At 40.3% G+C, this 24,740-nt stretch overlaps 1 protein-coding gene across 5 annotated transcripts; it reads left to right on the top strand.

Moving 5' to 3' along the window:
• The first annotated feature begins 2 nt into the window (after positions 1-2).
• On the top strand, positions 3-24,143 carry myoz1b (myozenin 1b). Of its 5 annotated transcripts, none has more exons than XM_087274896.1 (7): positions 3-245; positions 541-598; positions 5,813-5,909; positions 19,586-19,758; positions 21,610-21,694; positions 21,799-21,973; positions 23,551-24,143. In XM_087274896.1, the coding sequence occupies exons 3-7, from the start codon at positions 5,822-5,824 to the stop codon at positions 23,783-23,785; spliced, it is 756 nt and encodes a 251-aa protein (XP_087131022.1). In that variant the 5' UTR covers positions 3-245; positions 541-598; positions 5,813-5,821; the 3' UTR covers positions 23,786-24,143.
• Positions 24,144-24,740: the final 597 nt, after the last annotated feature.

Genomic DNA, 24,740 nt, shown 5'->3' with positions numbered 1-24,740 from the left:
ATATCGTCTTACAAGGATGTACTGTAAATAATTGCGTGTAAGTGCTATGCCCACATTGAAGCACATAGTAAATAATATAATTTATAATCCCACAAATTTATCTGAAATGTTGAGGGTACAATATTCAGTAATCATAACAGACCCCTGAGTGGCGCTGTTGTGCGAAATTGAACAAGTATTTTGTGTTTACACAATGACAGACAGCTCTTTTAAAGTTTTACCTCGGATACCCAGCTCAGCTCATAGTAAGTAATATTCTTAGGTTTATAATGTAATAAATAGAAAAAAAATCCAAACGTTAAGAATATTTGTCAAGTAATGGTCGTGTTCAAAACATAGATAAATGCACACTTTTGTTGTAGTTCTGTAAACAACTGTGCACGGCTTAGCAGATCTGTAATCTTACCCTCGCTCAGTAAAACTGCCTTCGGACCCCTCTGCTCTACCATACCGCATGATCATATTTCACAAAATATCAGGCGCTAACTTTAGCCAAACTGTGTGTATCCGTCATGACGAGCCACATTCTGTTTCTGTCAGACGCCCCTGCTCGTGATGGTTGGTACTACAGGCGCTCATCTCTCCTGTTTGAGGCCAGGTAAAAACAAGCTTCATTATTGCACTTAATTTGTACCCAGCAGGTTTTCTTGACATGCTTTTATTTGAAAGACAAATTTGACGGTGAACAGACTGTATATGAAAGACTACAACTCATAATTACTGTCGAGACTGCTGAAGTGCAGCTGTAAACACTCGACTCCTCTTCAGGGCCAGTATTTTTTGTGGAGGTCTGCCATTGTTTCTCAGAGTTACAACCATGATCACTAAATAAATAAATAAATAAATATTCATAAGCAAAACTATTATCAATATTATCAATTTCCTGTTAATAATAAACAACCAGTGTAGCTGATATACTATACTTACTGATTAGGAGACTGGATTCATAGATGGATAAATGAACATACAATATTTTAGGGGGGGTGTGACTGATTTGTGTATCTTTTTAATTGTTTAATTGTTTTGTTTTTAACTGTTTGGGTCATTTGCGAATTTGTTCCATTACCAAAAACTATACATATAAAAAAGTTGTGTAAATAAATAAATATATATATATATATATATATATATATATATATATATATATATATATATATATATATATATATATACACACACATATTTATTTATTTATTTACACAACTTTTTTTTTTTTTTTACAGCTCTTCACTTTTAACATTACAATAATTTCAGTAATAATAAATAATTTGCTACAGTGGAATGGAAAAAAAAAGTGCAAACAACCTAGGGTTGGGTAATAAAATAGGTATTTATTGAACAAACACCGTTGTCAATATCGATGATAAAAAACGTTTGGTATGTGGTTTCGATATGAAGCTATATAGTTTTATTAAAATGTGGCTTCTGAGCACGCGCCTTGGAAGCAATGCCAATAAGCTTAAGGTGGCTTTTTGGTTTCTTTTCTTGTACATCCCAGCCACTAGCTCCTTATCTGAAAGATTTTTAGCACAGTGGGTAATGTAGTCATTCAACTTCACAGTTTGTAACGTTCTACATGTATTTGAATAATGATGACTGGTTACTTTACTTGTAAGCTCAGAGTTAATTATCATATTATTATTATTATCATAATTAGTGTTGTTTACAGAGTTTAAGGTTTACTGCATCTCTATTACTGACACCTTACAGATGTTGATCTACCTTTACCATTGCACACACTTTGTAACGTTTTATTTATCACGTTTAAGATTCTCTTTAACTCTTCTGTTTGTTTTATTATAAAGAGATCAGATATTTTATATACATTTTTCTGCTTTTGTCTATTAAAACTATTTGCCATAGTAATGTTGTTAAAATAAAATAAAGTGGTTAAAAAATAAAATAAAAAAGCCTAATATTCCTAAATGTATTGCTAAAAAATATTCAATAATTATCAATATCGAGTGAAATGAAACATGATATAATGATAATTTTTGTTAGCACTTTTGCCCAGCCCTAACACAACCATTAAACTTACAAAAAAACTTTAATGAATTCACTACTAATTTAATGAACCTTAATGAATTTAATTACTAATAAACTGAATTTATAACATAATATAATAAAAACACAGGAAAACATAATTAAATTGTTTTTGTGCTAAATTTTAATAAAACACATACCCAAAACAGAATGAAAATAAATGAAATACATCATACAAATTAGCCAATAATTCTCCCAAAATGTCAAGTCATGTCATCTTTATTTGTCTTTACAGAAGCAGCTTAAAAAAGAGAGATAAAAAGGATAAACAACAATTACAATATTTCAGACTGTAAAAACAGTCTTTTTAAAGGAAACTGAAAAAATATTAATTGGATTTACTTTTTTTAAGGTACAGTGAAAAAAAACACATATTTTTGCATGTTTAAACTACTTAATTAAAATGATCTGAAACAACACAATTCTTCAACAGAATTTCATTGGGACAACTTAATTTTTTTATGTTCAATCAACATGAATTTGTTAAAAGTGTTAAGTTAACCTAATTGATTTGTGTTGGGTCAACATGATTGAATTACGTGGAGCCCTGCATTCTTTACATTGTAAGTGGTTGCAAACAATTTACATGAGCTGAATTTAAACAAACAAAATAAATGTGGTTTTGTTCAACTTAATTTGTTTGTTTAAATTCAGCGCATATAAATAACTTGCAACCACCTACCTTAAACAAATTTAGTAAATCCAATGAATCTATTTCAGTCTATTTGCTTGAAATTGTGACTGTTTTAAAAATATAGACCATATAGAAGTTGGCATCCTAATTAAATATTCAATTAAAATACTACCAACATGCAGAAAAGTTTAAATGTTTAAGAAACACAGAGGGTAAGTGAAGGTAAGAGACTGAAATCAGAAGTGGGACACAGTTAACCTTTTTCAGGTCCTCCCTGAAAACCTTTTGCTCTTCGTTGCTCTAAATTTAGACCTAAAAGTATCTGCAAGAAAAGTATCCATCAGCTCGGTGTGTCTGTAAAGCACTGAACCAAACCCCCACCCCGCTCCTCAAGACCTCCCATTCTAAACGCTCCTGAGATTTCACTCTTCTTGGGATGTAGAAGAGTGCAGTAACCCTGGCCAACTTGAAACAACTGGATTAACCTAAAAAACAGTCCTCTTGGGGAGCTCAAACTGTGATTTGATTTGCTTTGTGAAACACTGGTCTTAGTTTTCAGGTAAGAGGAGTCATTATGTTCATATTGCACAGGGAGAAATGCAGGTGATCAAATGTTATAATGAGCACTTAATCTGGACACGCTGGTGCCGAGATGTTAGGAGTATGTCAAGATGATTTATTATTGTTTGCAAATGGTAAAAATATATGTGGTTCTTGGAGAGAGCTGCCTCCTTCTGCATATCATAAATCATATACAGATCTAATAAACGTGGAGCACACTGGATCTCCTTCACATCTTAAATTAATTATGCATAAACACACAAATACAAATACATAGCACTCCAGGGCTCTTGTATTTAAATAAATACTTGGTTAATAATTTAATGGTGAAGTTTATGCTGAACTGTTTGAATTATTATTTATTTACTTTAGTTTTTTGGCAAGTTGAAATGCAGAAATGTTTTTTTTATCAGCTCCTAAAATATGTCTTGAATATGGTGTTCGGGATCCTCCAGCTTGCCATTGCAAGGGTTCAGGAGGACATTTAAGGAATTTGCTGACTAGATACCCATGGTGTATTTATTTAGTGTGCTAAAACAAAAATATCCCTCTTCGCAACAAGAGACCGGTGTTGCTGATCAGCTTAAAGTCTTACTAATTGACCATATTTTAAATTACTGTACATTATATTTATGTGGTTACACTTTTTATCCTTGTTACACCTTAAATTTGCTCAATATATAGTAATGACAGTAAATTTTGCATAATTATGTGCAAAACTTTTGGTAAGTAAATTTTGATAAATAATATTGCTGTACTTGAAGTGCTTTAAATCCTGTAATTAGGACACCTATTATTGTATGTTGTTTAAACATTGTATGACATTATAAAATCCTCAAGAATAGAACACAACTAGAAAAATGACTGCTGTTGTTGATGTCCTATGATTTTTACTTGCTCTAAAAGTGTGTCAAATACAAAAAACAGAAATGAAAGTGTACAATAAAAATGTAAATAAATAAATGAAATAAAATAAATCATTTAAAAATGATTATGTATCTATTTACAGTTGCAATCAGAAGTATTAGCCCCCCTGAATTATTTGCCCCCCTTTTATTTTTTCCCAATTTTTGTTTAACGGAGAGAAGATTTATTTTTTCCAACATATTTCTAAACATAATAGTTTTAATAACTCATTTCTAATAACTGATTTATTTTATCTTTGCCAAGATGACAGAAAATAATATTTGACTAGATATTTTTCAGGACACTTCTATACAGATTAAAGTGACATTTAAAGGCTTAACTAGGTTAATTAGGTTAACTAGGCAGGTTAGGGTAATTAGGCAAGTTATTGTTTAACGATGGTTTGTTCTGTAGACTATCCAAAAAAAAAATAGCCTAAAGAGGATAATAATTTTGACCTTAAAATGTTTTTTTTAAATTTTTTAACTGCTTTTATTCTAGTTGAAATAAAACAATTAAGACTTTCACCAGAAGAAAAAAATATTATCAGACATACGGTGAAAATTTCCTTGCTCTGTTAAACATAATTTGGGAAATATTTCAAAGAAAAAAGGGGGGGCTAATAATTCTGATTGCAACTGTACATAAAAATTCAAAAATATAAATGAAATAAAATAAATCATCAAGAATAGAACATAACCAATAAATGCATTTATTTATTTACATTTTTATTGTTTGATTCTGTTTACTGTATTTGACACACTTTTGGAGCAAGTAAAAATCACAGGACATCAACCAATTTTATAATATCAAATTAATGTTTGAACAACAGACAATAATATGTGTAAAATTACAGGTTTAAAGCACTTCAAGTACAGTAATATTATTTATCAAAATGTATAGATTTAGGGATAATAGCATATAATTATGCAAAATTAAATTGTACAATAAAAATTTAAATAAATAAATGCAACATGTAATATAAACATTTAATCTGTGAAAATGGAGGAGTTGTGGTAATTTGTATCTTTTCAAACTTTAAAATTCCTCCTGGCCACAGAATTCATTTTATTTCAGAATAAAAAGCATGTATGTTTATGATAAACATTAATCATTTTGTTGATATGTTAAGCATTTCAGTAAATTTAAAGTAATTTAGTAAAATACTTAAGCTCAAAAAAATATTTTTGCTGCTTGTTTAAACTACTTATTTAAAATAAGCTGAAACAGCACAATTCTTGAGATTTTATTAGGACAACCTAATTTGTAATGTTCAATCCAAAAATTTGTTAAAAGTGTTAGGTTAACTCAATCAATTTATGTTGGGACAACATGAATGAATTGTGTGAAACCCTGCATTTTTACAGTGCAATTCTGAGTTTTATTTTGGAACAACTTAATTGTTTTATGTTAAATCTACTTAAATTTGTTAAAACAATTAAGTTAACCTAATGGATTTGCTTTGGGATGACAAGAAGGAACTGTTTGGAACCCAGCATTTTTAGAATAAATTATAACTCGAGTTATATTTATTAAAAAAAAGATAGTTTTACCTTTCAATCTCCGGTTTAATTCCTATAATATTCTTTCAGATAATGCATGCCAATAAATAATGTTTGCCCATCATCTTCCACTTCAAATGTTTTCATATTTAATTTGTTTGCTCAGACTGCAGTGATGCCTGTCACTGGAACACCTGATCCAACCAACAAGAGGAAGAATCCTTCGAAAATCATCACAGACTTCTCAAACATCTCACAACATGGTCAGTGGCATCCACACACACACAAATACTCACAACATGATAACAACATTGCTACTCACTTGTGATATGCTGTGAAGAGCAAATGAGTGTTGTAAATGTCACACTTAATTACTAAAGTCCTTCTTGGTGTCCAGTGTCAACATTAAGAGCCAGAGCCAGAAATACCAAACAACCCCCAGGCTCTTGGTAAATATCTCGAGGTTCAAATCCCCACTGAAGAACAGTTAATTTATAGAGCGCATTAGTGCCACTTTTTCTGCAGCCCTGTACGAATTCTAATTATTTTTTCTGGGCATCTGTATTTTATTGAAGTGTTTCAAGCCATAAATCAAACCAAACACAGTTGTGAGGTGAACATCACAACAAGCTAAGATGTTTAGGAAAATGTATGTATAAATGTATTTGTTAGAAAAAAATTCTAAATAAAAAACATTTTCTTATGATATTTCTTCAAAATTTTGTAATTTTCATTCATTAATTTTCCTCCAGCTTAGTTCCTTATTTATCAAGGGTCGCTTCATCGGAATGAACTGCCAACTATGTTTTACACAGCTCCTTTCCAGCCACAACCCAGAACTGTGAAACACTCATACACTCTCACATTTACAGTTGAAGTCAGAATTATTAGCCCCTTTTTGATTTTTTTTCCCTCTTTTAAATATTTCCCAAATGATTTTTAACAGAGCAAGGAATTTTTCACAGTATGTCTGATAATATTTTTTCTTCTAGAGAAAGTCTTATTTGTTTTATTTCGGCTACGATGAAGGCAGTTATTAATTTTTTTATAAACATTTTTGGGACAAAATTATTAGCCCCTTTAAGCTAATTTTTTTTCGATAATCTACAGAACAAATCACTGTTATACAATAAGGCCTTATTACCCTAACCTGCCTAGTTCACCTTATTAACCCAGTTAAGCCTTTGAATGTCACTTTAAGCTGTATAGAAGTGTCTTGAAAAATATCTAGTAAAATATTATTTACTGTCATCATGGCAAAGATAAAATAAATCAGTTATTAGAAATGAGTTATTATTCTTAGAAATGTGCTGAAACAATCTTCCCTCTGTTAAACAGAAATTGGGGAAAAAAATTAACAGGGGGCCCAATAATTCAGGGGGGCTAATAATTCTGACTTCAACTGTACACTCGTACACTACAGCCTATTTTGTGTACCCTATTCAACTGTGCATGTCTTTGGACTGTGGGGAAAACCAGAGGAAACCCACGCGAACACGGGGAGAAGATGCAAACTCCATACAGAAATAATATCTGGCCCAGCTGGGACTCGAACCAGCAACTTTCTTGCTTTGAGATGACAGAGCTAACCACTGAGCCATCGTGCCACCCTTATGCTGTCATTTTAATATTTAAAAAATAAAATAACAACAAACAAAGAACAAAAAACACTTTAGTTACGAAATATTTAGGTATAAATCCATATTTGGTGAAATAACCTTGATTTTAAATCCCAAAAAATGCTGGAAAAGACAAATGCTTCATTTGAAATCTTGTAGAAATCTTATAAGACCTTTTAGAATAAAACAAATTTTACCAATTGATTCAAACTGCAGTGTAAAAAGCAATTAGTTACTTGAAAAAAAAGACTAAAAGTGAGTAAATGTGTTGTAACTTTTAAGCTGATTTAATTTTTATCATTATGCACATGATTAATTTACTTAATAATTAATAAGGCGACGGTTTTACTCTTTTTTTTTTTAGGTAAAGAAGTCAACTAATTGTTTTCTACAATGTACACAACCTGACAAATCTTGTTGTCTATCCTAGTTTTAGAAAAAACTAATAATAACTTGACTTCTAGTTGATCATTTGATATCAGAAGTGGCTAATATGAAAGGCAAAGGCCTCTAGATTATGTTTATTTTAGCAAAATAAAATATGTGTCAGGGTTCTGCCACTTTGGTCTTGTAAATTCTTGTTTTGGTGGCAGAGCTCTGACACTACTCAATGTCTGGTCCTGTTTCTGTCTCTGTGTGCGCGCGCGCCGTCGTGGGTGTACGCAGAGTGTGCGCGCTGCCACATGATGTGGCCGCGCGCGCTCTGCGTCCCTCAGACGCGTGCGCTCTTGTACTCGTGTTTGTGTTTTCGTCTGTCAGCAGCGTGGTGTTTCATTCCCAGCGTCTCAGTCTTTTTGGTTTCGGTTTTGGTCGGCGCTGGGATGAAGCATGCACGCTGCGTGTGTGAGCTCACGGTGATTGCTTTCATTCATCGGGTGCTCGTGTCTTGCGTCTTTTGTCAAAGCACGTGGCTCGGTGTTTACATTGTGGTCACGTGCTTTTGTCGTGTGCTTCAGTGTTGTGTTATGTGAGCGCATGGCTTGTATTGTCTTTCTGTGTCATGCGCTCTCCCGTCTATTGTCTAGTCCCACCCTCCTTGTCAACCCATTATTAGTTAATTGTGTTCACCTGTGTGTCAATTTACTTTTTGCTTTATAATCTCCCTCATGTTTTCAGTCCTTTGTCAGTTCGTCGTCGAAAGTTTCCTGTCCTGTTGTGTCCAGCCCTGTCTTGTCCAGTCAGTCAAGTTTGTTTGTTCTTTTATTTGTTTCATTAGAGTTTTACCCCCTCGGGGTTGTTTGTTTTGCCTTTTTGTTTTCATTTTATTATTAATAAAAAACCCATTATTGCTGCATCTGAGTCCTCGCTCCTTTTTCCCCTCACCGAACGTGACAATATGTTCATGCCTTGATATTTAATTATTTAATTTAGACAGTAAGGTCGGACTTTGTTTTGACAAAAGTTGCGTCACTTAATAGAAATAATGTACAGTATAGAACATAAAGTCATGATGCAGTGGAAAAAGAGTTAATATTGTGTATGACTCCCATGAGCTTGGACTACTGCATCCACACATCTCTGCAATGACTCAAATAACTTACTAATTGAGTCATCTGGAATGGCAAAGAAAGCATTTTTGCAGGACTCCCAGAGTTCATCAAGATTCTTGGATTCATCTTCAATTCCTCCTTCATCTTACCCCAGATATGCTCAATAATGTTCATACCTGGTGACTGGGCTGGCCAATCTTGGAGCACCTTGACCTTCTTTGCTTTCAGGAATTTTGATGTGGAGGCTGAAGTATAAGAAGGAGCGATATCCTGCTGGAGAATCTGCCCTCTCCTGTGGTTTGTAATGTAATGGGCAGCACAAATGTCTTGATAGCTCAGGCTGTTGATGTTGATATTCACTCTGCAGATCTCTCGCACACCCATACTGAATGTAACATCAAATCATGACTCTTCTTCACCAAACTTGACTGATTTCTCTGAGAATCTTGGGTCCATGCGAGTTCCAATAGGTCTTCTGCACTATTTGATATGATTGAGATGATTAATTTAACAGATGATTAATCTACCTTTGCCACTTTTCCAAATGATTAATTGAAGTCAAGTTATTATTTGTTTTTCTTACAACAAGAGTTTTGTCAGGTAGTGTGATTGTTCCTAATGAATTATTGTGTTAAGTTTTATTTTATATGTATATTTTTTATACCTGTATTTTTAAAGTGTAAAGAAAGATCAACTGAATTACATTATTTGCGATGCTTCATAGAGCTGATGGCTATATTTGCTTGATGCGACTCTCTATTAAACATGATTGAATTAAATAAGTAAATAAGTTGAATTGATGCAAACCGTTAACTTATCGATATCCAGAATTATGATATACAATTTATACACACTCACACAACAGGTCTGTCTTTAAAGATGAACACATCATTGTTAAAAATCAGTGTTAAAAGGTGTTAAAGCAGAGCCACAAAAAGTATAACACACATTTGTAATAAGCCCATAACAACTACTGTATAGCAAACAACAAGTAGCTGTGTCTCAGTTTCTAAGAATAGAAACAGTTTGAATTGGCTTTAATGCACTATCATTAGGTTCAGTGAAAATGTCACGTTTGAACTAAATCAGCACACTAGAATGTTCTTTCTTGTGCTGAAGACATGGGTTATCAATTCCCCCAGTGCAATTACTCATCTTAGCTTTGATATAAAAACACACTAAAAATGCCTGTCTAATGAGTGGTTAGCCAGTGCTGTTTGTAGCTGGCCAATTATTCCGCTAAACAGAGCTAAATCTCAAAGACATTGTCAAACTGTGTGACTTCACAGCTTTCCTCTAATGAGCAGTTCAGTTATTAGGTGCTGTGTGTGTGTGTGAAGGTTGTTTAGTGTACTAGATTCTCCCTCTTCATCCGCTTGGCAGTGTGCTCATCATGGGCAGTTTGTTTACAGGACAACATTCTTGCAGCTCGCGTTTCAGCGCCAAATAAATTAACAGCAGAATTATTGCCAATAAGAAGGACTGCTCAGCAGAGATTACTAGCTGCTTCAAATTATTTAACTTCAGTCTGTTTCAGCAGATTGTCACGCATGCACACATTGGGACAAATATACTGGGCAATTTAAGCTTTATTAAAACTGATTACAAACACTTAGTTCCAGTTTGTGCATACATTTTTTACCATTTGTTCACTTGTTGGGTTTTTTGCATGTTGTAAAGAGTGGGGATGGGCAATATCTCATCTCTTGATTCTGATATTTTAAAAATGCATCACCATTCTCTTTTGAATTGATTCAGAACTTGGGTTTCAACAACAAATAGTGGTCTAGGGTAGATTTTAGCTGTACACACAAACGTTCACCAGGAAAAGCGCTTATGTGTTTGGCGACTCATGCAAGTTTTTTCAACATAGGCTCATTCTGAAAATGTAGCCCTATATACATTTCTGGAGATCGTGAGTTATGTAGCCAGAAGTGCTATTGGCTACATTTCATCTTTAAAATGAATGTTATTTCCTTTTTTGTTCCTTTTCGTACTTACCAGCTGACCGTTTACCTCTGTGTGGACGGCTTTCCCGCTGTTACAAAGTTGTGTAGTCAGCTCGCCAAGTACGTAGGTGGACTTAAGACGCAGATAGAAGTTGACTATGACGACAGGGTTCGAGTCTGGCAAAGAACTGTTCTAGAAAGCAAATAAAACAAAAATAGAAGCCAAAAAATGAAACAAACAATTAAATAACAGGGTGAGAAAATGGTAAAATCTGAAAACTTGGTAAAAATCAGGCTGCCCCAAGGGCTTTTCTTTTTCTGGATTGCTTTTAAAAACATTGAGGTTGGGTTAAGAGAAGAGGATGGGTGCTGGTCAATCGTACTTTTGAATACACTATTGGTTGGGTTTAGGGAAGGAGGAGAGTGGGTCAGTCGATCAGTCAGTCAGTCATTCAGTCAGTCAGTCGACAGTGGCCCCAGTTGATTTTACATGAAACAGGAGGCACAAATGGCACTTGAGAAAGAAATCTCAAAAAACATACACAGCAGCTTCTGGTGGATTCATGAAAACAAAAACTAAAAAAAAAAAAAAAAAAAAAAATGTAGCTCCTAGGACATATTTGGCACTCTCCAGAAATGTATTTAGGGGTACATTTTCAGAATGAGCCTGGGTTGCCAATGACAGTTGGGTTTAGAGGTGGGGTCGGGTGCCACGCCTTCTTTTAAAAACATTTTTGCATAACTGAACTTGTACAAATTAGAAACAAATCGGACTAAATGTGAGATCTGGCTGAACGCTCTTATAATTTGCTTTAGCGTTTCATAACTTTAATAATATTTATTTTAAGTACAAGTGTTATCTTTAAGAAATTGGCTGCAAGAAGAGTATGGCAGTTTGTAGCAACATCTGCTCAGAATAATTCAGGAGTGAATAGCAATGCATTTTTTATATTTCAGAAATAATTTATCTAACGCCACATAGCTTAAATACAAACAGAGATTTACTGACATTCTTTCATTCCATATTCACTTCATAACATCATTCAAATGTATTAAAAAAAATGTGACCAGGCACTGTTTGACATCACAGAATGAAAAGGAATTAATCCTACTTTATAGTATTATATTCAGTGGTAAAAGCATAGACAATTGGCATTGCATTATAAATGCACTTTATTCTTACACAAAAAAGATAGATATAAGAACTTAATGGCTATAATGAAACTAACATTATAATAGTGTGTGTGTGTGTGTGTGTGTGTGTGTGTGTGTGTGTGTGTGTGTGTCAACAAACACAAAACCTTTTAGGTAGAAAAAGTAAAAAATACTTTTCTCTAAAGAAGCAAGACTTTCACAGAGGAGAATTATTGTAACTGAAAAATAATTTAACATATATTAAAGTCTATCTTCATCTCTTATTCCTAACGAACAATACATATAAATGAATAAAAATTGTTAAGGTTTGAGTTAAAAGCAGTGTATGTGAGTGATTTCAGATGCATGCACGACTGAGTCATTAAAGCATCCATTCAACTGATTCTTTGAAAAACATTAATTCATAAGAAAGTCTTGCATCTGCATATGCCTACATTCATACTGTGGTGAAAACAGTAGCAAGAATATTTTGAATTGATTATTGCACAGTATTCATAAAGCAGCAGGCAACTAATACAGAATTAATGCTGCAGGTCACATTAAAATATAGTGGTTGTACAGTACACTGTATGAAAATATCTGTTGATTAACAATTATCCATAGCTGTGATTCACATGCATTTTTTGTCATTTGATAGATCCCATCATGCAATTCAAACAGAAAATATTTTTGAATAACAACATACCATAATAACATATTCATATACCACACTCTTTCATAAAACATACTTTTCAAAGTTACTTATTCAAAAGTACTTTTGTATTCATTATGCAATTTTAGTCAAAGCCACTGGCTCTTAAGAGTAGGTTATTAGTATTCATTTAACAAATTGTTCTAAAACACTGAATTATTTGGGAACAAACAGCCACTATTGGGAGTTCCCCTTCGGTTGGGGAACTTCAGTGCCATGAATGGGAGGATTCGGATCAGAAGCCGCTTATCTGGAGAGTATTGAACGGGCCAATGAATGAAATTAATTGGCAGCGTAAGCTTGCGCAGGTGTGCGACATCTGCAATCATCTCAGCATATAAGCACACCTGAAGCCAGCAGACGCCATCCTTTTCGCTTCAGATCCTTTCTGAGTGAGTCGATGAGGGTTCCTCTTGCTGATCAGCACTTCAGAGCGAACGAGTGTGTCTCCCGGTCCAGAGTGGGTCTTCGCGGTGGCAGACGGTCGAGCTGGGTTACTCCCTTGCCTGCGGTTCTTTGGGTCCGGTCCTCCAGAGCGGTGCGTATAGTTGCAACTTTCCTAAAAGAGCAACACAGTCGTGCAGCACGTCCTTTTCAGGATGGCGCTCCGACTGTGCGTTTCTGGATGCGGGGGTTTCCTGGCTCCGGATGATGGACACGATCACTGCATTGCATGTTTGGGGGTCCAGCATGTTAATGCGGTGCTCGCGGGCGGTTCATGTCGTCATTGCGATGCCATGACCGTTGCACAGCTAAGATCGCGGCTAACTTTCGCAAGAGAGCGAGCCACCCCAGTTGCCTCCTGTTCTAAAAAAGCAGCGGGCGCTCAGGCAGATCTGAGGGTTTCAGCGGGAGCTAATCCGCCGCCCACGGGCTCGCGGACCTCTCGCTCCTCACGGCGCTCCATCCAAGCTTCGGGTGGTGAGAGTGATCCGTCTAACCAGATGGTAGCTCTCACACTCGCTGACACCGGAGATCAGATGTCCTCCGCGGCATCGGAGGGTGGGCTTTCACTGTCCGACGAAGATCCGGACCCGCTCGCCCCCTCCGGGCAGGTGAGCGCTGTCAAATCGGATCCTGAAGCGGACATGTTAGCCGTGCTTTCCCGGGCTGCTTCGGCCGTGGGGTTGGAGATGGTTTATCCCCCAGCTCCGCGGCCGGACCGACTAGATGGGTGCTACGTAGAGGACCAGAAGGCGAAGCCTTCGAAGCCTCTCGTCCCCTTCTTCCCGGAAGTGCACAGTAGGCTCACGCAGTCCTGGAGGGCACCTTTCTCTGCCCGTGCTGCGAGTGCCTCCGCCCTCACCGCCCTTGACGGCGGAGCTGCCAGGGGGTATGAGGCGATCCCGTCAGTGGAGCGCGCTATCGCGGTCAATCTTTGTCCGCGCGGCGCCTCTACGTGGCGGGGTTTGCCCCGCCTCCCGTCCAAAGCCTGTAGGTTGTCTGCCTCCCTCGGAGCCAGAGCTTATAAGGCTGCGGGCCAGGCTGCTTCTGCTTTGCACGCGATGGCCACCTACCAGCGCTACCAAGCGCAGGCGCTGGCCGAGCTGCACGAGGGCGGGTCCAACCCAAGCTTATTACATGAGCTGCGCACCGCGACCGACTATGCTCTTCGGACTACTAAGTCCGCCGCGTGTGCGCTGGGGAGGACGATGTCCACACTTGTGGTTCAGGAACGCCACCTCTGGCTAAACCTGGCCGATATGCGCGACGTTGACAAAGTTCGCTTTCTTGACTCGCCCATATCCCAGGCTGGCCTGTTTGGCGACACCGTCGGTGAATTCACCCAGGAATTCAAGGCGGTGAAAGAGCAGTCGGATGCGATGGGCAATGTCATCTATCGGCGTGGCCGTAAGCCCGCTCCGCCCGCCGAGCCATCCACCTCCGCTGTTCCTCGCCGAGGGCGCCCGCCAACGAGTGCTGCCCCGCCCCCGCCTGCGCCTCCGGCCAAGCGGGCGCGGCGTTCACCTCGAAAGCAGGCAGCCCCTCCTGCCCAGGGCGCCGTTAAGTCCGGTAAACGGACCGCGAAGCGTCCCTGAGACAGGCCGTCCGGAGAAGAGGAAACTTGCTCTTTCCCCGCTGGAGGGCGGGGCCCCGATAACAACGGTACTTTTCAGTGCCACCAAAACATCAGTAAAAGAGCACTTTTTCCCTTCCCCGGATGTGACTGCACGAGTTCTGCCAGTCCGGGACGCGCTGCCTTCCGGCTCGCAGACTCTACGTGCTTCGCCAGTGGCTCACGAGCGCTGGGGGGACGGTCTCCCTTCCCTCAGCCCTCCAGCCCCCTCTCCGGAGTCAGGGTGCGGAGCCAGAGCGAATCGCTCTCCTCCAGCTTTTCCGCGGGACCCTCGTGCTTCCCGGATCAGCACACCCACTCCGCGCTGCCCCACCGCTGGTACGTCAGCGATTGTAGCGATGACTCCATTAGCGAGGGCTCTGCCTGCCTGGTTAGCGCGGGCCAGCCCCTCGCGGTGGCTCATACGCACAATCAGACTCGGTTACGCGATTCAGTTCGCGAAACGGCCCCCCAAGTTTACGGGCGTGTATTTCTCCAGGGTCAACCCCCTGTCCGCCCCTGTCTTGCGAGAGGAGATTGCTGCCCTCCTGGCGAAGGGTGCAATCGAGCCGGTTCCTCCAGCCGAGATGGAGAGTGGGTTTTACAGCCCATACTTCATCGTACCCAAAAAGAGCGGTGGGTCACGGCCAATCCTAGATCTGCGCGTTTTGAACCGCTGTCTGCACAAGCTGCCGTTCAGAATGCTCACGCAGAGGCGCATTCTCCAATGCGTTCGTCCTCGGGATTGGTTTGCAGCCATAGACCTGAAGGACGCGTATTTCCATGTCTCCATTCTTCCACGTCACCGCCAATTTCTGCGGTTTGCGTTCGAGGGTCGAGCGTGGCAGTACAAGGTCCTCCCCTTCGGGCTCTCTCTGTCTCCGCGGGTCTTCACCAAACTCGCGGAGGGTGCCCTAGCGCCCCTTCGGCTCGCGGGCATTCGCATACTCGGTTATCTCGACGACTGGCTGATTTTAGCCCACTCGCGGGAGCAATTGATTGTGCACAGGGACGAGGTGCTTCGGCATCTCCGCCTACTGGGGCTTCAGGTCAACCAAGAAAAGAGCAAACTCGCCCCCGTGCAGAGGATTTCTTTTCTCGGGATGGAGCTGGACTCGATCACCATGGTAGCGCACCTCTCCGAGGAACGCGCTCGCCTGTTGCTGAACTGTCTGAGGGAGCTCGACAGCAAACTAGTGGTCCCACTGAAGTTCTTTCAGAGGCTCCTGGGGCATATGGCATCCGCAGCCGCCGTCACGCCGCTCGGGTTGCTCCATATGAGACCACTTCAGCACTGGCTTCACGATCGGGTCCCCAGACGCGCATGGCACGCGGGCACACACCGGGTCTCGGTTACTGCGCTGTGTCGCCGCGCCCTCAGCCCTTGGAACGACCCCTCGTTCCTACAGGCCGGTGTGCCTCTAGGACAGGCGTCCAGCCATGTTGTTGTTTCAACAGACGCTTCCAACACGGGTTGGGGGGCCGTGTGTCGCGGGCATGCGGCTGCGGGCCTCTGGAAGGGTGCCCAGCTGCATTGGCATATCAATCGCCTAGAGCTGTTGGCAGTGTTCCTCGCTCTCCACCGCTTTTTACCGGTGCTGGAGCGGCAACACGTGCTGGTCAGGACGGACAGTACGGCGGCGGCGGCGTATATCAACCGCATGGGGGGTATGCGCTCTCGCCGCATGTCTCAGCTCGCCCGCCGTCTGCTCCTCTGGAGTCACCCGCGGCTGAAATCGCTGCGCGCCATTCACGTCCCAGGCACGCTCAATCGTGCAGCCGATGCGCTCTCACGACAGCTGTTACGCCCTGGAGAATGGAGACTCCACCCCGAGTCTGTTCAGCTGATATGGGCGCGATTCGGGGAGGCCCAGATCGATCTGTTTGCTTCCCCCGAGAACGCTCACTGCCAGTTGTTTTTTTCCCTGACCGAGGGCTCTCTCGGCACGGATGCACTGGCCCACAGCTGGCCTCGGGGCATGCGCAAGTATGCGTTTTCCCAAGTGAGCCTGCTCGCGCAGTTTCTGTGCAAGGTCAGGGAGGACGAGGAACAGGTTCTGCTAGTTGCGCCCCTTTGGCCCAACCGGACCTGGATATCAGAGCTCTCACTCCTCGCGACGGCCCTCCCCTGGCGGATCCCTTTGAGAGAGGACCTACTCTCTCAGGGACAGGGCACCATCTGGCACCCTCGCCCCGATCTTTGGAACCTCCACGTGTGGTCCCTAGACGCGAGGAAGACTTAGGTAACCTACCGACTGCGGTGGTTAATACCATCACTCAGGCTAGAGCCCCCTCCACGAGGCGCGCCTACGCCCTGAAGTGGAGTCTATTCACTGAATGGTGCGTCTCTCGCAGAGAAGACCCCCGAAATTGCCAGATTAGTGTTGTGCTCTCTTTCCTTCAAGAGAAGTTGGACAGCAGGCTGTCGCCCTCCACTCTCAAGGTTTACGTGGCCGCCATCTCCGCTTATCATAGCACGGTAGCTGGCGGCACCGTGGGAAAGCATAACCTGGTCATCCAGTTCCTTAGGGGTGCTAGGCGAATTAATCCATCTCGCCCCCCTCTCATGCCCTCTTGGGATCTCGCCCTCGTTCTCACGAGTCTGCGATCCGATCCCTTTGAGCCACTCGAATCAGTATCTCTAAGATTTCTGTCCCTGAAGACAGCTCTGCTGGTTGCGTTGGCCTCCATCAAGAGGGTCGGGGACCTGGAGGCATTTTCGGTCAGTGACTCGTGCCTGGAATTCGGGCCGGATTACTCTCACGTTATCCTGAGACCCCGCCCCGGTTATGTGCCCAAGGTTCCTACCACCCCCTTTAGAGATCAGGTAGTGAACCTGCAAGCGCTGCCCCCGGAGGAGGCAGACCCAGCCCTTTCTTTACTTTGTCCAGTTCGCGCTCTGCGCATTTATGTGGACCGTACTCAGAATTTTAGATCATCTGAGCAGCTCTTTGTCTGTTATGGCGGTCGGCAGCAGGGAAGTGCCGTATCGAAACAAAGATTATCCCACTGGATTGTGGATGCCATTTCAATCGCTTATTTGAGTCGAGGTCAGCCGTGTCCCCCGGGAGTATGTGCACACTCCACTCGGAGCGTTGCATCCTCTTGGGCGCGTGCACGCGGCGCCTCTCTAACAGACATCTGTAGAGCTGCGGGCTGGGCGACACCCAACACATTTGCAAGGTTTTACAATCTGCGTGTTGAGCCGGTTTCCTCAAGGGTATTAGGTAACCCTTTGGTGATTGAGGAGACAACTCGGTAGGGTGTTGAAACACGCTTGCTGCGCCATTCTCCCTAACACGGAGGTACGTGCGCCTTTTTTTTTATCTGTCAGTAAAGTTCCCCGTCAGGTGAGCCCTGCAGATTCCTCCGTGGCCCCCAGCACTGACTCAGCGGAGGAGTCACTTGCTGGCCCACTACGTTGTAGGTCTGCCCGCTGGTCAGCCCGCGTTTTGGGTATAGGTGCCTGCTATGCGTGATCCCCACTAGGCGATCCCATATGCTTATTCCGCCACGGTTAAGTCCCCCCCCTGGGCGGACCCGTGTCTTCCCTCTCCGCTAACCACTCTTTGCTATGCGTACTCCCCCTTTTTAGGGCTAGTCCATAGGTAAATTCTGCCATCTATCCCCCCCTTGGGTAACGGATGGCCTCCGCAGCGTCCTCCCTATCGGGATTGCACGCTTCCCAACGTACTGTCGTATTTCCTAGAATTATCTAGATGCTCACGACTTCCCAAAAAATATATCTAAATCCGTAAAACTTCTGTTGAAGTAGGATAAATTAGGGCCAGGGACACGTTGGAGGACCGCGCCCCCCATGATGTGGGTGCGTCACGCTTGCTTGACTATCTCCTCATCGGGGGTGTTGGTAAGGTGCAGTCATTGTGGCGCTTTCCATATTCTCCCATTCATGGCACTGAAGTTCCCCAACCGAAGGGGAACGTTCGAGGTTACAGAAGTAACCCTTCGTTCCCCGAGGAGGGGAACGGAAGTGCCATATTCCGTCGCCATAATGACTGTCCCTTAGCTGTTTGAAAGTCTCTTCAGCTTAAAAGGATGGCGTCTGCTGGCTTCAGGTGTGCTTATATGCTGAGATGATTGCAGATGTCGCACACCTGCGCAAGCTTACGCTGCCAATTAATTTCATTCATTGGCCCGTTCAATACTCTCCAGATAAGCGGCTTCTGATCCGAATCCTCCCATTCATGGCACTTCCGTTCCCCTCCTCGGGGAACGAAGGGTTACTTCTGTAACCTCGAACGTTCCCTCCAAGGCATGTTGATTAATTTTTTAAATGTTTTGTTTTAATTATTTGAAACTTTTTTAATTAGCTAAGTGAAAACACACACACACACACACACACACACACAACGAAAATATTCCTAGTAATGTGTCTAAAATGTAAGCTACTGAATATTGCTTTTTTTAATTGTTTGATTGAAAGCACTGTCAGCTTAAGCATAGCCCTGCTTTTGCTTTGTATATGTATCTTTCAAGATATAATATCTGCAAACATGCACTCTGCCTTGTTCTTTATTTTCCATAATTTATAAAACACACTCACACACACACACACACACACACACACACACACACACACACACACACACACACACACACACACACACACACACACACACACACACACACACACACACACACACACACACACAGCTGAAGCTTTGGCCAGGGATCTGATTTACAGGGTAATGCAAGTATTGCTCAGCACAGCATCCTTCTTGTTGGTGTCGGATATGGCTTGATTCCAGGTTTAATGGCTGATATTAAAGTTAAGGAGTATAATTAAACTAAAAAAGTGCAGCGCTATTGCCCTTTATAATGGATAGGACCCGTATTTTGAAAGTAAACATATTTGTTTTCATGCTTCCTTTAGAGAAATATTTCTACACACGACATTTTGTAATGGCTCAAACTAGGTGATCATTCTGAAGAAAATTTCCCTTTTATCTAATCTTCAGCAGACCAGGAAGATGAGAATGCTGAAGCCTCTGAACTGGATTTGGGAACCAAAATCAAGACTCCTAAAGATGTGATGCTGGAGGAGCTGTCTCTCATGAAGAACAAAGGCTCCAAAATGTTCAAGATGAGACAGCAAAGAGTGGAGAAATTCATCGTCAGTGACGAGAACCTGGTCAGCAAATGAGGCATGAGAAAAGCAGTAGCTTTCATAGGACATTGAGGTTTATTGTGGATTCCTTCATATGGGAGTTACAATATAACACTTGATAAAAACCTTTAAAGATGGCTTTTATAATTGTGATGGAACTTGGGATAATGAATGTGCATGGTTGCTTATCATACTGTAAAGTGAAAAATCCTGCATGGTGTATCATATAAAGATAATAAGTACAAACAGGAACCTGGTGGGTTCTTGCCAACACAGGATCATTGGGAAAATGTGCCCTGGTGTACATTTTTGAGAACTAAGAAATGTGCTCACTGGTACATATTGCTGCATTATATGTGTAGAACAAATGCTACAGGGTGGTACCTCTGACTCCTTACCTCCATATGTACAGATTTTTGACTGGTTTCCTTGGTAGCTCACCACGAATAGCACCAGACTTGGCATCAGACTGGGGTTAAAGGCTAGCAAAGAAACAAAACCCAAAAAAAGACAGTGATGCTGTGGTAGAAGCATGCAGCTGTGATGGCTTTTTTTTTTTCTAGTTTGCTTTAGAAAACACTATTGGTTGGGTTTAGGAAAGGAGTGAATGGGTCATTTGATATCAGGCTTATATGTTATGCATGATGACATGATATTTGTAGACATGTATTCAGCGACCTCTGGTGGATTTCCACTAGTTTGAGAAAACCAGTAACCCCCAGTAACGTATTTGAAATTGTCAAAACTGCACACGCCACCCCCTTCAAGTGGATTTTTGAAAACAAAAACTGCGAGATAATGTAGTTCACGGTATTTTCAGTCATATTTGTCGGTTCTCAAAAATGTAGTCGTGAGAAACACATTTCCAATGAGCCTGTGTTGGATCTTCCAGCTGTGTATAAATGGTAAATGCAAGAGTTGTTTTCTGACTTGGTCATTTTTGTTGTGTTTTGTGGTTTTGTGTTTCCACTAGTTTTTTTATTTTGATAATTGTGATTTGTTTTGCACATCTAATATAACGCTTCATCAATCACATTTTCAAGTTAAGTCAAATTTGTATTTTTAGTTTATTTTATTTTCAACCTATCTTTTGGCTCAAAGTTTTGGCCTCTCATATCTTTTTAACAGTTACAATTTGCATCCATATTCTTACTAATCCTCTCACTACAAAATCTTAAAGGGATAGATTACCCACAGATGAAAATCTGCTCACTACTTACTTTCCAGCTTTCGTCAAAATAACTTATTTTGTGTTTAACAGAAAAAAAAATCAACATAGGCTAATTCTGAAAATTTAGCCCTATATATGTTTTTGGAGGTTGAGAGTTATGGAGCCAGAAGTATGTATAGCAGCGAGGATGAACGCTACGAGGTGGTGTGACGTTCTTTTTCGTGCTTACCAGCTGACCAAATGAAGCTCTTGTACTTCGCTTCCGCTTACTTCTTTATGGACAGCTTTCCCACTTTCACATGTCCAGTAGTTCACCATGCACGTCGGCAGACTTGAGACGCAGGGAGAAGAACAGTCAATCGGTGCTTTTGAAAACACTATTGGTTGGTTTAGGAAAGGAAGAAAGTGGATTGGTCGATTGGTCAGTCAGTCAGTCAGTCAACAGCAGCCTCTGGTGGATTCATGCAAGAAGAGCAGGCGCAAATGGCACTTGCAATAGAAATTTGAGATCTCAAAACGTGTACACATCAGCCTCTGGTGGACTCATGAAAATAAAAACTCCAAAAAAAAAAAACATACCTCCTTGGACATATTTGGCACTTGGCAGAAATGTATATAGGGGTACATTTTCAGAATGATCCTGGGTTGAAAAAAATGAAGGGTTAGTAAATGATGACAGAATGATCTTTTTTATGTCTTCAAAGTTGAACCTCAAGAACCTGGTTCCCTCTCTGGGATGTGAAATGACTGCTCCACATGAACAATCTCCCAACCCAGAGCCACCACGTGGTACTGTAAAGCTCAGTTTGTAACATCTCTCATTTATTATTATTAACATTAGTAGGATTACATTTCTTAACCAAAATTTAGTTTCTCTGTTCTTTTTGTGGCAGAGGAAGTAGATGTTGCTGCAGAGAAGGAAAAGAGACGACGTGAGTATGTTAAAACATATGTATCGCCTTGGGAACGAGCTATGAAAGATGACCAGGAACTTAAAGAAACCATGCAACTGAAGATGCCAGGGCCTCAAATTTACAAGGATCTTCCCAAGTACAAGAGCTTCAATAGGTACAGTATATAAAAATTGTTCTAGTTTTACCAATAATTTTATGCAGACCTATGACTACGCGATATGACAAAAATATCACATTATTACACACTGTAAGTTTTCATATACACTACCTGACAAAAGTCTTGTCATCAATCCCAGTTGTAAGAGCAACAAATAATAACTTTACTTCTAGTTGATCATTTGGAAAAGTTACAGAAGGCAAATTATTTCAGATGAATTATCTGTTGAACTGCATCCCAATCATCACAAATACTGCAGCAGACCTATTGGAACCCGCATGGATACAAGATTCTCTTAGAAATCTGGCAAGTTTGGTAAAGGAAAATCATGGTTTGGGGATACATTCAATATGGGGTTGTGCGAGCGATCTGCAGAGTGGATGGCAACAGCCTGAGATATCAAGACATTTATGCTGCTCATTACATTACAAACCACAGAAGAGGGCAGATTCTTCAGCAGGATAGCAAAAGTGGCAATGGTAGATTAATCATCTGTTAAATTGCATCTCAATCATATCAAATAGTGCAGAAGACCTATTGGAACCCGCATGGACCCAAGATTCTCACAGAAATCAGTCAAGTTTGGTGAAGGAGAGTCATGATTTGATGTTACATTCAGTATGGGGTGTGTGAGAGATCTGCAGAGTGTATGGCAACATCCACAGCCTGAGGTATCAAGTCATTTGTGCTGCCCATTAAATTACAAACCACAGGAGAGGGCAAATTCTTCAGCAGGATAGCGCTTCTTCTGATACTTCAGCCTCCACATCAAAGTTCCTGAAAGCAAAGAAGGTCAAGGTGCTCCAGGATTGGCCAGCCCAGTCACCAGACATGAACATTATTAAGTATGTCTGGGGTAAGATGAAGGAGGAGGCATTAAAGATGAATCCAAAGAATCTTGATGAACTCTGGGAGTCCTGCAAGAATGCTTTCTTTGCCATTCAAGTTATTTGAGTCATTGCAGAGATGTCTGGATGTAGTCGTCCAAGCTCATGGGAGTCATACACAATATTAATTATTTTTCCACTGCACCATTCTTTTATATTCTATACTGTGCATTATTTCTGTAAAGTGACAAGACTTTGTCTTAGCAAAGTCAGACCTTACTGTCCTAATTAAATAATTAAAATCAAGGCATGATCATATTTAATTTTTGTAAAATAAGCATAATCTAGATCAATCTAGACAAACAGATCATATTTCATGTTTCTCACTTTACAGTATTAAGAACTTTAAGGCAAATGTTTGATTAAAATGTAGAAATAGGAAATAAACTTTACATTTTTTTCCCCGCAACTAATGATTACAGGTCCAACATAAAATAAAATACATCGCTAAATAAGATGCAAAATGTAAACATTGTACTTTTGATTGCTACTCATTGCTCTTATAAATTATTAAATAATCTTACTGTAAACAGTGTATTTAGTTACACTGTAAAATAGACGCTAGACCATGTTATATAGCAGTAGACTTTTTATTTTGTTAATATGTTATGTATTGTCATAATTAACAGCCCTGTGTAGAGGCCATATCTTTTGATCGCTGTTCTTCGCCTTTTTTTTCTCCAAAAGAATGGCTCTTCCTTTTGGAGGATTTGAGAAGGCCTCTCGTCTTGTGACTTTTGAGCCTCCTGAGATCAAGAAAACCAACGAGGAGCCGCAGCCAGTGTCTCTATCACAGTATAATATTTGCTGTAGGCCTTCTTTCAACCGTACTCCAATCGGCTGGACGTGCAATGAAGAGCACGGCCACATCCACATGGAGATGGAAAACATCCCCTTTGATGGAGAGACTGACGACCTCTAAGAAACTAGCCCACCTGATGTGAAAAACAGACATTTAAATACAAAACAACATGCATGCTAAGCCATAAATGCCAAGTACACATGTATACACACATATACAGGCCAGCAAACAGGGACCTTATGCTCTCACACCCAAAAACTGATTCATATTTCTGCATGAAAATGGAAAGATCTTTGCCTTTCTTCCACTGTTCTGTGTGGGTTTTACAATGGAAACACATCACTGCATGCTGTGATCTGGTTCTTATTTTGCCAGATGCTTAATTAACTACAGTAATCTTTATGGTAATTATATACATGCACTAAATAACAGCCTACAGTGATCTAGCGCTGAAATAAACATTTGTCAATCAACTAAATATGGTCTGGTTTCTTATAAAATGATTGCGTCTGTCTGTGTACTGCATTAATAAGGTTTTTGATATCAGTTCAGTTGTTTAGCATTATTGAAACAAAGTCATTTGTAAAATGGTTTTTGACAATGGCGTATCTTATCATTAGTCTCTGCATTTATTAACCTTTGTTAACATTAACAAATGTAATTAATTAAAATGCTTATGTGATGAATAAATAAATGAGATTAATGTAAACATTAATATTAATAAATAATTTGGAACTATTACTCATTAATAGTTTATAAAAAAGGGTAACAATTAAAAACAATTATATAATATTATATAAACCAAATAAATCAGTAGTTAGGAAAGTAACAAAATCTTACAATGGCATGCAACCTATTGGTCTTTCTTCTTTTGCATGGTATTCAACATTTATAATCAAATAAAACCACTAAAATTTAAATAATACCATTTCATTTTATTTAATTCCATAATTTTATTTGAATTACATAACCATCTGTATAAAAAAATATGAAAATGTGCGGTTAATTCACTCACCCTCAGGCCATTTATGGTGATTTTCTTCAGTAGTTTTTATTCTGTAAATTTTTTTGTTAA

The sequence above is a fragment of the Danio rerio genome, chromosome 12, assembly GCF_052040795.2.
Source record: "Danio rerio strain M-AB ecotype USA chromosome 12, GRCz13ab, whole genome shotgun sequence".
Classification (NCBI taxonomy): Eukaryota; Metazoa; Chordata; class Actinopteri; order Cypriniformes; family Danionidae; genus Danio; species Danio rerio.
The sequence above is the reverse complement of the archived record's forward strand: the minus strand, read 5'-3'. Positions and strand labels throughout refer to the sequence as shown.

Excerpts from the sequence above, each read along its gene's own strand:
- myoz1b (XM_087274896.1), top strand. The coding sequence starts at position 5,822 with ATGCCTGTCACTGGAACACCTGATCCAACCAACAAGAGGAAGAATCCT. Across the intron at positions 19,759-21,609 it reads TCGTCAGTGACGAGAACCTG|TTGAACCTCAAGAACCTGGT; the intron begins GTCAGCAAATGA and ends ATGTCTTCAAAG. Across the intron at positions 21,974-23,550 it reads AAGTACAAGAGCTTCAATAG|AATGGCTCTTCCTTTTGGAG; the intron begins GTACAGTATATA and ends TTTCTCCAAAAG.